The sequence below is a fragment of the Trachemys scripta genome, chromosome 11, assembly GCF_013100865.1.
Source record: "Trachemys scripta elegans isolate TJP31775 chromosome 11, CAS_Tse_1.0, whole genome shotgun sequence".
Classification (NCBI taxonomy): Eukaryota; Metazoa; Chordata; order Testudines; family Emydidae; genus Trachemys; species Trachemys scripta.
The window spans coordinates 5141580-5155348 of record NC_048308.1 but is presented as its reverse complement, the minus strand read 5'-3'; the positions used below and the strand labels follow the sequence as shown (position 1 = coordinate 5155348).

Genomic DNA, 13769 nt, shown 5'->3' with positions numbered 1-13769 from the left:
CCGCCCCCCAGCCCGGCGGCCCCCCCGCCCCCCCCCCCCCGCCTCCCCCCGGAGCACCGCGCCGCCAAACACTCCCCACCGAGCGCCGCACTGCCGGAACCTCCCCCCCCTCCCCCACCAAGCACCGTGCCACGTTGCCCCCCGCCACCCAAAGATTGGCCGCCCCTTACCAGGAGCCGCCCCAAGCACGTGCTTGGTTGCCTGGTGCCTGGAGCCAGCCCTGACAAGGAGACACCGGCCACATTGGGAACCCTGAGACACCATTGGTCAAAAGAATCTGGTCTTTTTCTTCATGTTGTGAAGGTCAAAATTAAATCTCTTCTATTGGTGTATGCAGTGGTGTTATAGTTATAATAATTTCAGGATATTGGAGTGACAAGGTGGGTGAGGCAGGGCCAGTGCAACCCATTAGGCAACCTAGGCGGTTGCCTAGGGCGCTAACATTTGGGGGGCCGCGACCGTGGCGGCCGGATCTTTGGCCGCCCCGGTTGTCGGTGGTATTTCGTGGGCGGGACCTTCCGCCGCCTAGGGCGGCAAAAAAGCTGGCAGTGCTCCTAGGGTGAGGTAATATCTCTTGTTGGACCAACTTCTGTTGATGAAAGAGACAAACTTTCAAGTTACCCAGAGCTCTTTTTCAGATCTCTTCGGTTAGCTATGACATGCTGCAAACCTTTCCCAAACCTAAAGAAGAGCTCTGTGTATACCTCGAAAGCGTGTATCTTTCACCAACAGAAGTTGTCCAATAAAAAATATTACCTCACCAATCTTGTTTCTCCAATATTCTGGGACCTACAATGCTACAACAACATTACAAACTGGATTAATTGGCATACAGCTGTAGTATGTTGGGACACCTTTGCTCTCTGTAGGCTTCCATGTAGGATCCGACTTTTTAAAGCGTTTTCTACTGCCTCTTTTCCCTCTTTTTGTAAAAGCAAGAGCAAAAAGAGAGCGAGAAAATAGAGACTATATAAAACCTAGGCTGTGGTCTGCCTCAAGTGGTTGGTCACCAATTCATAAAATATACAGCATATGAGGAAGAGAAGGAAATGTAGCTGTAGGGGTTGGGGTGAAGAAAGTGGTGATTTGCGCCCATTCATATATAAAGTTGCTGCTTGGTGAGCTTGTTCTGTTATCAGTGTAATATGCCAAGGCTGTGTATTTTATGAGTAGCATTAGTGATATATAGGGTAACAAATACTTGTATCTCAAATAGACAGGATGGGTGAGGTAATATCTTTTATTGGCCTGAGGTCTGTTGAAGTTCATCCAATAAAAGATATTTCCTCATCCACCTTTTCTCTCTAACATCCTGGGACCAACTGACCTACACCATTGCAAACAATGGAATATATCTCAAAGAGCAGAAATCAACAAGGATCTTTGAAGTGGTTTGACTCCCCGTTGGTAAAGTACTGAGCATAGGAGAAGGTGCGTCGATGGATTAAAAAAATTCTTAAAAGTAGGTATAAATTTCTCTGTATCCCCATCTCCTTCCTGCCTCCTCTCCCTCCTCTTCACTTCAACCTCTCTAAAATACAGTTATGTCAGAGACCGACGGCAAACACACATGCTTTTTCCACTCAAAGCCGGTGACAGAAAACCTGTAGTAAACGTGCCATCTCCACAGGCTCCAGTGGGGAGAAGAGAAGGCATGTTGCATTAAAGGTCAGATCCCTGGAGAATAGCTCAGAACAGCTGTAATAACAATCTCGATGAGAATTAATGAGCAATCACAGAGGAAGATGAGAAGGTTCTGTCAGGTCATCAGTGCAATCCACCTGTCAGTGCAGGTTTGCTCCCTACGCTACATTTGCTAGTGCTTTGTCGAGACCTATTTTAAATGTTTCAGTTGATAGGATTTCCAACACACCTCTGGGGAGGCTGTTTCATAGTTCTAACACCTCTCATCTTTTAAGGAAGTTTTTCCTAAACTTTTAATTTAATTCTGTTAACGTTTGATCTTGTGTATGGTTATATCAGTTACCCACACAATGTACTTCTACATGTACTAACACAAAGCTCTGAAAGCCAAGTATGGTTAGCCAATTAGTGCACTTTATTGCACTTCTTGAAGGGCAGTATTGCCACTACAGTGCACGTTGGTTTTATTACTATTATGTAGCAATTGACTAATGTTTCCATTCCATCTCTGTCTTCATCAGCCGGTTAGTTCTCTACTGTTCTGTTGGCTCTACAATGACTTTACCAGCAGTGCAGTGGGAATGGTTATTGCATTTAGAGTGGGATTTTCAAATTAAAGCTGGATGGGGAATGGTTTTCCCATCCCATGAATGTTTCTGAGAGTTTAGAATTTTTCCCCATTCCATTTTAGGATGAAACTGAGACCATTCAAAGTTTTTCAGTGAAAAATGAGAGATTGAAAGAGATTTTCTGCCTCCCTCCAAGAGTAGCCTGTTAGTTAGGGCATCCACCTAGGATGTAGGAGATTTGGATTAAAATCTTTGCTCTCTCTGAGTACCCTACTGACAAGGCTATTGGCTATTCTGGGGTCTCTCTCTCTCTCTTCCCCTTCTCCCCCCGCCTTATCCCTTGCCCTCACCTTGAAATTCCTGGATCTGGGAAACCTTTCTCAAAGCAAGTTTTGTCTAACCCAGGACATCCCTGGAAAGAGTTTGAGTTTTGTTGACTTGACATTTTCCAGCAAAAAAATCATTTTGTTGAAAAATCCCCAACTGGCTCTACTTCGTAGACGCTCAGTGTTTGCACATCTGTGTCCCCAGTGAAGTCGGCAGTAAAACTCCCATGGACTTCAATGGCAGCAGAGTTAGTGCTGAGAGCTTTTGAAAATCCCTCCCATGTGTTGTTAATTTTGGGGAATGTGGAAGAAAACCCGAGGGACTCTGGCTGACGTGGATTACTGCTTTGAGATGCACAGCAGGCATGGGATGAGGTTTTAGGGCAATGTGTTGCATGCCTTACTTGCAAGCATTGGGGTGAGTTCTGTAAAGCACTTGAATGTGTAGTGATTTTTCCATCTCTCTCTCTATCTTCATAGAACTGATCACAACATTCTGAAAGGATGCACAAATTACTGATCACAAACTCTTAGACTTTCAGGGCTTGAAGGTCTTGCTATAAGGCATTGGAACTGTATTTTTGTCTAGACTTGAAATCAGTTCTTGGTGTTGACCTTCTGTTAGGGAGCAGGATATGGAGGTAATGCCTAATGGTCTGAGCTGGAGTCAGTAGCCAGAATGAAGGGTCACAGCTGGAATCAGATGTCAGAACTGGAGTCAGAGGTCAGAGCCAAAGTCAGAAATCAGAGCCTAGGGTCAGAAATCAGAGCCTAGGGTCAAAACCAAGTTACCTGGAGTGCCGTGAGGCTGGGAAAAAGGAAAGGCAGGACTGGAGCAAGGCTGGGAAGAAGCAGACATAGGAGTTGTCACAGTCATGGATGAATGCTTTCAGCAGCGATGTGCTGCTGCTGTTGATTTTAAGAGCAGGTGTGCTACTCCCCTAAGTCAATCGGGTGGTTTGGCCAATCAGGCAGCTCAAATGGGGCCCACCTGCACTTGTAAACTGCTTGGGTGTTAATCTAGTGGATGAGCAGGCTTGCTGTAGGTAAACTCCTGACACTTTCTGTGCCACCTCATTGTCACTAGATATCAATGACTGTCTGGCATCCAAGTATCTCCATGCAGATAATAATCAGGCAAAAAGGGGGAAAAAAGCATCCATACACTTACTAGAATTCTACCTAATCCACCAATTTAGTGGAATTTATAGCGCCCCCAATAACCAGAGCATCTAGTGGCCACAAGTTGTTGGATTTCATGCACAAATTACAAGTTGTAAATGTACAGCCCATGTGATGCAGGAAATCAGACTAGGATCATCATTTAGTTGGGAATTGGTTCTGCTTTGAGCAGGGGGTTGGACTAGATGACCTCCTGAGGTCCCTTCCAACCCTGATATTCTATGATTCTACGATGATCTTAGTGGAACTTCTGGCCTTAGAATTCTATGAATCTTGGAAAGTACATAGTGTAGAGCTGGAAGGAGCCTGGAGAGGTCATCTAATCCAGCACTGTGGTAGGACCAAGTAAACATAGACCCTCCTTCGCAGGTGTTTGACTAACCTGTTCTTAAAAACAGCCAATCATGGGAATTCCACAAACTCACTTAGAAGCCTATTCCAGTTCCTAACTATCCTTATAGCTAGAATGTTTTTTTTCCCCTAATGTCTAACCTAAATCTGTCTTGCTTCAAATTAAGCACGTTGCTTTTTGTCATACCTTCAGTGGACATGGAGAACAATTGAGCAGTCCTCTGTATAACAGCCCTTAACTTATTTGACTTCTCTTCTCCAGAGTAAATGTGCCCAGTTTTTTCACCTTTGCTCATAGGTCAGGTTTTCTAAACCTTTTATCATTTTTATTGCTCTCCTCTGGACTCTCTCCAATTTATCCTCTTCTTTCTTTAAGGGTGGCACCCAAACCTTGACACCAATACTCCAGCTGAGGCCTCACCAGTGCTGAGTAGAGTGGGACAGTGACTTCCCTTGTCTTACACTTCTGTTAATGCACCCAGAATGATGATCACTTTTTTTCATAACTGCATCACATTGTTGGCTTATAGTCAGTTTGTGATCCATTATAATGCCCCAGATCCTTTACAGTAGTTGTCCCACGTACCCAGTTATTATCCCCTTGTGTAGATCATTCCCATGTTGGTTAAAATCATCTTATAAAACACCAGATTCACCGCCCTCCTAGGGTTTTCTGCTTTTGTGAGATTTTTTTTTAAGTCTTCATTCTCTCCCTCACTTTCTTTACAACCATCTCCTCTCCTCTCTCTGTTGCTATGCACATACTTCTGCAAATAATTGGATTCCATGCCAGAGTGAAAACTTGCAATGTTTACAAAGGATTAAAACTGACCTTTTTTATTTTTATTTTTTTTTTATTTTATTTTTTTTACAGTTTACCTTATTAGAACATATAGGTGAGCAGGGTCATTCTCCCTACTTAATAAAAAAAAGGAATCAACTGCATATGTGTATTAGTGTAATGCTAGTGCAAGTATCGGGCCAAATCCGGCAAACATTTATTGAAGAGTTAGTGTTTACTACCGGCAGTAGTCCCATTCACCTGAATGAGACTGCAAGCACTCCTCCCAGTAGTAAATGTTTGAAGGGTTAGGTCCATAGATTGCATTTATTTAAGGCCAGATTCTGTTTTCTTTACACTGAGAAATACCTTGCTCTGCAGGTAACCCCACTGAAGAAAATGGGATGACTCACAGAGGCCCTGATTGAGAAAAGCACTTAAGTACATGCTTACCTTTAGCTATGTGGTTAAGTGCTGTCCTTAATTAGGGTTGCAGTAAATGGGAGAAATCTGAGTTTTGAAGTGTAATGAGAGGTCAGATTTCCTTCAAACTACCACAGTCATAAGTGGCCAACATGGATTTCATCTTGATTTTAACTTTCTGCTGAGGTTTCTGTTTGTGTCAGGTGGCTCCTATGAGTTCATCATCAGTAATTAAGGTATTGTTATAAGAGAATAGTCATGCTTTAAAGTCTTGAAATGTTTGCATACAGGCCTGACTAATGTGTCTCCTCTCATGAGGCTAAAGACAGCAGAAATGCGTCTCAGTTATTCCAGATACCTGGCAGGGCAGCGTTCACAGGACCCAGGGAAGCTGATGTTTTATCTCGGACTCAGCAGGCTCTGTAACATCAGCCCCAGTTTGGTCTGTAACTCGGTTCAGGTGGACATGGCCGTTTGCAATCCACACTTGTTTGGAGCCGCTCTTTATCACAAGGAGGCTGTTTTGAGTCCAGGGAAATGCTGCTTCTGTGTCTAATGGAGAAAAACATCAGGCTTCAGCTACTCTTTGTTCCCTGTTTGCTGTAACACCCCTTTCATTTTCTTTCATTTAACAGAAGATAAGATCTGGACTGCGGTACAGCACAACAACACAGAGCTAACCAGAGTCCAAGGGGCTGACCCTGAGAAACCATATGCCATGTACTTTAACTACAGCAGCAGTCTGGACCAGATTGAGGCCATGATAAACAGCGCAGAGTACTGTGAACAGGAGGTGGCTTACCACTGCAAAAAGTCCCGTCTGCTGAACACCCCGAGTAAGTGCCACAAACTGAAATCATTCCTTGTTAGCTGTTATTGATTACACAGCAGACACAGCCCGCAGTGCGACTGAAGCAAAAAATATGGTGCAGAGTAAGGAGTGTCTGTCTTCACACACAGGGCTAGCATTGCACAGAGCCTGACATGAGACAGAGGGGTAGGCAATGGAATTCCACAATGCTTGTGCACCCCCACCCCCAAAGGTTTTCTTCTAGACTAGGATATGCCTCTCTTAAACCACAGCTGCTTTATTTAACTGACTTTAAAAGCAAACAGTCGGGTGTATTATTATTGTTTGTATTACCATAGTGCTGAGTGGCCCTTGTCACAGATCAGGACCCCGCTGTGCTCGGTGCTGTACAAACATGGAATGCCACTGCAAATCCGAATAGAGAGCAGCTGAACTGCTCCAAATTCCTGGAGTATTCACAGAGGGGAAGGCTGCAGTCCATCATGAGTATCGGAGCCAGCCTGAAGCATACGGAACATAACTACTCACCAGGGCTTTTGGTAGCTCAGCACAGTTTCTCCGACAAAACTAATTTCCTTTTCTGGTAGAAGGATCAGATTTTCTGGCCTGATATTTCATGGTGGCAGGAAGACCAGAGGGAGGAAATACTCACCGCTCTATTTGCTCTTGTAGAGCAAGTCCCTGATGAATACCCTGGGCAGTTACCTACCCATAGGCACCCTGCTAGATTCAGGTAGTTAGTTATCCAGGGGAGATGTACAGGGATAAGGGTGGCTGTCTAAATAATTGAAAATCCTCTTTTTGTTACTTGTTATACATGTGCTATCCTGGTGCTTTGATTATCAGACAAGCAATTCTATAGACTTGTCAGTGAGTGAAAAGCTAATCCTACTGAAATGTCAACCAAGACTTAAAGTGCTGTTGCATGGGAATTCTTTTCTGTCATGTTTCATGTATACAGCATAATGGGAAGCATTGGCATGTATTGAAATGCCTGATTGGTTACCTGCAAGACAGAAAACCCATGTGTCCACTGGGCAGATAACCTGACTATTAGGTACATTTAAAACTGTGAAATAGACCTCTTGGTATAGGAAGAATTTGCCAACAAGAAAAGGAATACCCAGACAAAATCAAGAAATATGTTAGTATTCAGCACCATAGACAGAGCATGAAGGAGGAAAAACCACAGGGGAAGGAGATAAAGGAGAGAAGGAAAGAGGAAAACATGTATCCTATTTTAGCTGTAGGGTGGAGGGTAAGAGGAAAATATGACTTTCCAGTCCTTTGTTCATTACTACATCCTTCTAGTGATCTCTGGCTGCTTTATGTGATGCCGTTCCTCATGTATTATCAGCACACTGGCTACTGATCTTTGCATGAAAGCCGTGCTGCCTGGGCATAATAGTATACATGGATGTGAACTGACATATACATATATGTGTTTGGTGCACAGATACTACAGAGATACTGCTACTACTACTAAGGACCTGATGCAAATTATATCATGATTTTTTTTTATAATCCTGAATATTAACAACCGTGCTCCAGGGCATAAGCCAGTCACTAATTGACATGGTGAAAAGAAAATTCCCTATAGGCAGATAATTCTGCAGCTAGCAGTGAAAGCATTTGTTGCACCTTCCGTTGACTCACACAGTGCTGGCCACTGTCAGGGAGAGGATACAAGCAGAGGTGGTCGGTAGCATGGCTGATTGTCTCAGGTTGGCAAGAAGCCACGGCACTGTGCTGTTTTACTGGCAGCATCCCAGTGACAGTGGACCATGCAGCAGTTTCATAGCTCATAACCTGGTTCTCTAATTCAGATTTATTCAATGAACCAGAAAAACTGCAGAGCCCGGGAGGACATAATCCTGAAGGGTGGATGTGGCCAGCTTTCTTTTTCTTTTTTCTTTTCCCCCCATTCTCTGTTCTTTAATTACATTTGACATTTGTCATCCAGGGCGTTGTCACTAGCCTACAGCAGTGGACTTTAGGAAGACATGGAACATATACACAAATAAAATGTGTGAGCTCTTGAAATGACAAGGTTCCAGGGACAGCTGGTTCTTGGTTATATATTAAATGGCTTTAAATGATACCCCAGTTTTTTTCCCCAAAACCTCATATATCCAAATCTCCGTGTTAGCTGAAATTTGCGCTGAAATAAAAATGTTCCCGGTGCTCTTTATTAACTGATCTACAAGAGAAAATAATGCTAGCACATGATGGCCTCGAGACTCTTGGGGGATTTTCTCTTGCCTCGGTCTCCGTTATGTGACACCTGGGAGGAACCTGACACCTCTCTGGCACAAGGGTGTTGTGAGGCTTAATTAAAGTTTATGAAGCACTCTGAGATCCTTGCCTCCAAGGCAGTATATACATGTAAATGTGTTGTTAGTGGTATTCATAGATTCAAAGCCCTGGCTGGGATGATTTAGTTGGGGTTGGTCCTGCTTTGAGCAGGGGGTTGGACTAGGTGACCTCCTGAGGTCCCTTCCAACCCTGATATTCTATGATTCATGGATTTTAGGGCCAGAAGGAACCATTAGATTATTATGTCTGACCTCCTGCATAACACGGGCCATTAAATTTGACCTGGTTACTAGTGTACTGAATCCAACTTGTGTTTGGCTGAAGCCACACCTTCCAGAAAGGCATCCAGGCTTGACAGGGTAGTAGTTGTTGTTTTTATTATTATTAATCCCAGTCTTGTAAAAGATCTGGGCCAATTTTGACACTGGATTTTTTTTTAAGTCAGGTCAGTTTACTTAGCATAGTGCAGATCATGGCAGTAAAGCGTAATCCATGGCCAGTGTATCTAACGCTGGCATGTTTCAAAGAGGAGCAGTGTGGAGATTCCTATTTTTTCTTCCCTTCATGCCTGTCAGCTCTTTGCAGCTCTGACTTGGCAAAACATTAATCTAGCCCTGAGGCACTGGGCATGCTAGAAAAGCAAAACTCACGCAGTTCCTCTAAAACCAAGGGAGGTTTTTGCATTCTGTGGCGTTGCTGCAGCATATGTCAATGAATTTCTTTCTGCTGGCCCTGCTCTGTGTCCCTGCATATGTGGCCAGATCCTCAACTGGTATAAATTGGCTACTCTGATTTATATCAATTGAAGTTCAGAGTTATAATCTATGCCCTGTTGATGTAATAACCTTCTCCTCTGCAGCTTCTACTGTCTGGGACTAGCTTATCAGTTTTCACTCACATGTGAAATGTCAGCTGAAACCGTATCTGCTTCTGTGCCACCAGCCTAGATTTTAAGTAACCTGTCGACTTTAGTATGCATGTGTGTTCATGAAGGATGAATTGATTTTCATGGCATTGGAGGGAATTAAAATCCATTTTTATTGAGCAACAGTTGTTGCAATCTAGTGGCTAGTTGGTACTTCTAAAGCCAGTTGTTATTGAGGGGTGTCCAGCTCACAAAAGCAAACACCACATTTGGTGTATATTGGCAACCTCCTTGATAGTCAAGGCAAAACAGGGACTCTGGAGACTTGCTACCATCTCACCTCTAGAAGCTGTCCATCATGTCAAAAGTTGAGATCTATTAGTGGAGAATTGTGGGGGAAGCTCATATTGCTACTGCCAATGCCGTCCCTGTCCTGGGGATTAAGAGAGAACTTTAGTTCCTTGGGCAGACAATCCAGCATCTTTGAGAACATGCCAGACGCTGAGAAAGAGAAGACACTCTCTATCTTTCTCTCCTTTCCTCACATATAATGGATGCTTTGTCTCATATACTGGTGTCTTCTTGTAATGCTTAGCAAAGAGTCAGGAGTCAAGTTGCTTAGAGATATGAGAGCACCTTCACTAAATGAATGAGCCCTTTGCTGGGTCTTAGTCTGCTCAGGCTTCTAGAAGCAACACTGGGCATGCTCCGAGACTTAACTCATAAATTAGCCTAGTCATTCCCATATATCAGTTACATGACAACTTTAAGACATTTACTGCATATTAGTAACTGGATAGCTAAATTTACAACACCCCAGGGCCAGTTTCTCCAGTGCACCAACCTAGGCAGGGAATTGAAGGAGGAGAGCAAATTCAAATAGTAGAGTTAAGAATTGTATTTCTTCACCATTTTCTTTCTATCTCCTCTCCTTCTCTGGGCTTGCTTTTAATTACTCTTTTACCTTGAGTTAGGGCTTCCTCCCTAGGGTAAAGAAAAGGGTGTGGAAAGCAGCCACACCAATCTTTATAAATGTATTGTGCACCCCAAGTTAAAGGTAAAGAAAGCTAGTGTAGACATGCCCTGTCTTGTTTGCCCCTCCAATGATAGCCTCCCCACGTCCCAACATTTCATCTAGACTAAACTGTTAATTGATCTGGAAGGTGAATGCCCAACTCAAACTCTGAGGGGAATTTGCTGATCAGAGGTGCTCAGTTGCTTTGGTGACAACTTCTTGGGTCTACGTAGGGGCATGCAGGGGTTTAATGTAATTCTGCAGATACCAAGTTTGGCATTGGTTCAACACTGAGACCCTCTGGCATGTCTCTAGCCTGCCTTAAACCTTTTCCATGTCAAGAGAAAGCGTCCACACTCATCCAGACAGCTATCTTTCCTGTCCCATTCAGTGCCCCTTCCCTGAACCTCCCAGCCGCTCTGTATTGCCCATCCTAGAACACAGATTATATCCAATCCCTTCTGACTGTGCCTATGCGGCATATCCCCAGTCCGTTTTGCTCTTGTTAATTATTGCAGTGGACTGGTATTTTCTGGTTAAATTCCAGTATTGCTTTAGCTTCTTACCCAGGCTCCCATTCTGAAGCAAGGGGGACAAACTGCTTCCAACCAACTTTGAACAGAAAAGTAACGTGAAGTGATGTCAAAAGACTGACAACAAGTAAATAATAATTTGTCTTTATGCATTTGCCCACTGTTACTCCTTCACCTTTGAAAGATAATTTCCATGTTATCATCCCAGGTACTTTACTTTGCTATTATATTACCAAGAGACAGTTTGTCATTGTATAAAACAATAGAGATCAGGGCAGCCTGCCCTCAGAGAATGACTCATCTTTGAGAGTGGCTGATGGGTGTCAGGTGTAGATTGTGCAGTGTAATTATGACTGGGTAATTAGAATCTTCTTCCTGGGAATGATTGACTAGAAGTCTGTGTTATCCACTATCCCATCTTGCCTCTCCACTCCAGAGTGGCGGTGCTGACAGCCCCTTGCAAGCATTACTCAAAAATAAACCAAGCTATATTTAGAGCACCTGCAACACAGTTTGCAGCAGAAATGTAACACAGAGGATATCAGTCCACTTACTTGCAGAGAGAGATTTGGAGAGACATTTTAACCTATTAAATTGTGGGAAGGTTGCAAATAATAAAATACGTGAAACCTGATCATAGCAAGAATAACCGGCTTTGTGAGGGAGATAACTGACCACTCCAGTTAATCGTGGGCATTCAAGATGGTTGCTGGCTATGAAAATCTTTTCCGAAACTCTTGTTTCTTAAGTACAAAGATAGGTTTACTTGAGAGAGAATGGGACAAGAGAGAGGAATTCTGTCCCCACCACTCACAGTATGTAGCTACCAAGTTCTCTGACAGGTCTTGTGGATGTGAGCAGGAATATCACTTTTTTTATGGGAGAAGGGGGGCAGTTACCACCCCCCCCACACAACTTGTTTTGCTCCCTCTAGACTTTTCATAGGTCTGTATGCTCCACTTTTGCACTCCCATCGACTTTGCAGAATATAATAGAATCAAATAGAATGTTGTTTATGGGGACATAACTTCACTCCCATCACCTGAATGTTTCTAAACTGATGCCCTTGCATGTAAGTGAAGTGAGCGAGTGTTTTGTTTTGCTTTTCCTGATCCCACCTGCCTTTCCCTATCCAATAATAAAAAATTCATGATAACACTTGGCATCTACATAACACCTTCCATTTGAGGATCTTGAGGTGCTGTCTCCTACTTGTGGGTTAAGAAAGTATTATTATCCCCATTTTCCTGATGGGGAAGTTGAGGCAAAGAGAGATGAAGTCTCTTGCTGAAGGTCCCCCATGGCAAAGCTGGGAGTATAACTCAGGTGACCTGATCACCAGAGTCAGCCAAAAGTCTGTCCTTCTCCTCTCTTAGCTTTCAGTGTTTTTTTCTAGGTCTCTCCCAATCTCTTTCCATTTCCTCTTCTCTTCACCATTGTATTTCCCTTTGCTTGCAACCTGGTTCATTTCCCTGTCCCCTCACTTCCATTGGGCCTTTCCCCTCATGGTCTGGTCTCCCCTCTCCAGTCCAATCCCCTCCTTGAATTTTACCACCTCAGGTCATATCCCTTAATGCGCCCAGCGTGCCGCATGTCTCTCTGTCAAGCCCCTGACTCTTCTGCCCATACATGCTCCCTCATGACCCACTCTGGGGTTAGGGTAATGCTGCTGCGGTCCAGAAGACTGAGGAATGAGTCAGAGGGTGCCTTTCTCAGCCTACACATCTTCCCCTCTGCCTGCCCCATTGTGCTGCACTGAGCGGTGCAGTGTGGGAGCCCATGGAAGGAGCAGAGAAGAGGACATTTGGAGGAATCCTGGCTTGGCAGCGCCAACCCAAGATACCCATTGTATGGACACCACCCAAGATGCTGAAATCCAGAAAGAGCTTTGGCTCTGAAAATCCCTTACCTCCAAATACCACTGTGGAAGGCTACCATGTGACAAAATGGCAGGAAATGTTGAGAATTGCGGAGAACCTGGCTCCCCAGAACAACTGCCCCCAGGCACTGACCCCAAATGAAAATAGTGGTGTGCTCTTAAACCGAGCGAGAGATGAGGGGATGAAGGCTGGGGACAACGTGACCATGTAGAAGTTGAGGAATGACCCGTAATGTGAACGTGCAGAGCCTAAACAAATGCTTGATGCAGTGCCCCCTGTCAACAACTTGCACCCCTTGAGGAGCGAGTTGAGATAAATGACACCACCAGGTCTTGGTTGCAGGTTTGGAGCGATAATTTATGATGAAAATAACCCCTACAGCCCAGGACGAGGACGGAGTGTAGGGGAAAGCCCATTCCTTCCCTGCATCCCAGCTTAGGAGCCACAGCTGGGACCAGTGATAGAGCTCTGTAGAGTCGTGGGGTGATTCTCTCTCCTGATGTGTGATGCTATGTATGTCTCCATGGCGAATATCAGCAAGGCACTGTCGTTTGCATTAGCTCTAGACATACTTAGTATCCAAGTGCTTCTCCGGGCTGTGGCTAACGGGCTGATGAGGAAGGGCTGTCTGAGAGACCTGTACAGCTGTGCGCCTGGTTGCTCATTGAACAGGGCTGTGACTTAAGATTCTTTAGCAAATGTCTCTTCCCCGCCCCCCATGCCCCTGGACAGCATTTTCAGCTGATCTGAAAGAGCTCTCCTGAAAATGCACTGCTTTGTTTATGGGAGTCTGTGACAGAATTTACCAAGAAAATAAGTTTGTAAGACCCCCCCTAAGGTGAATAAATTCTGAGTTTTGCAGTACACAGAAAGCACCTTCTCTAATGTGCAAACAGCTTGGTCCAAAAATATTTAGCTACAGAAGAAGGCAGATTTCATAAAGAGAGACACATTGAATCATGAGAGCTCTAGCTTGGGACTTGAGAGACCCAGGGTCAAATCCCTGCTCTGCCACAGACTGCCGCTGCGAGCCTGGACCACATTAATCTCGCTGAGCCTCGATTTCCCATCTG

The 13769-nt window shown here is 44.3% G+C and overlaps 1 protein-coding gene across 1 annotated transcript in view; it reads left to right on the top strand.

Moving 5' to 3' along the window:
• The window catches only part of CNTNAP5 (contactin associated protein family member 5), a 411826-nt gene that overhangs the window by 291505 nt on the left and 106552 nt on the right, over positions 1–13769 (top strand). The window contains exon 13 of the mRNA XM_034785890.1: positions 5912–6112. Coding sequence (XP_034641781.1) covers positions 5912–6112 — 201 coding nt within the window. The remainder of the gene's footprint in view (positions 1–5911; positions 6113–13769) is intronic.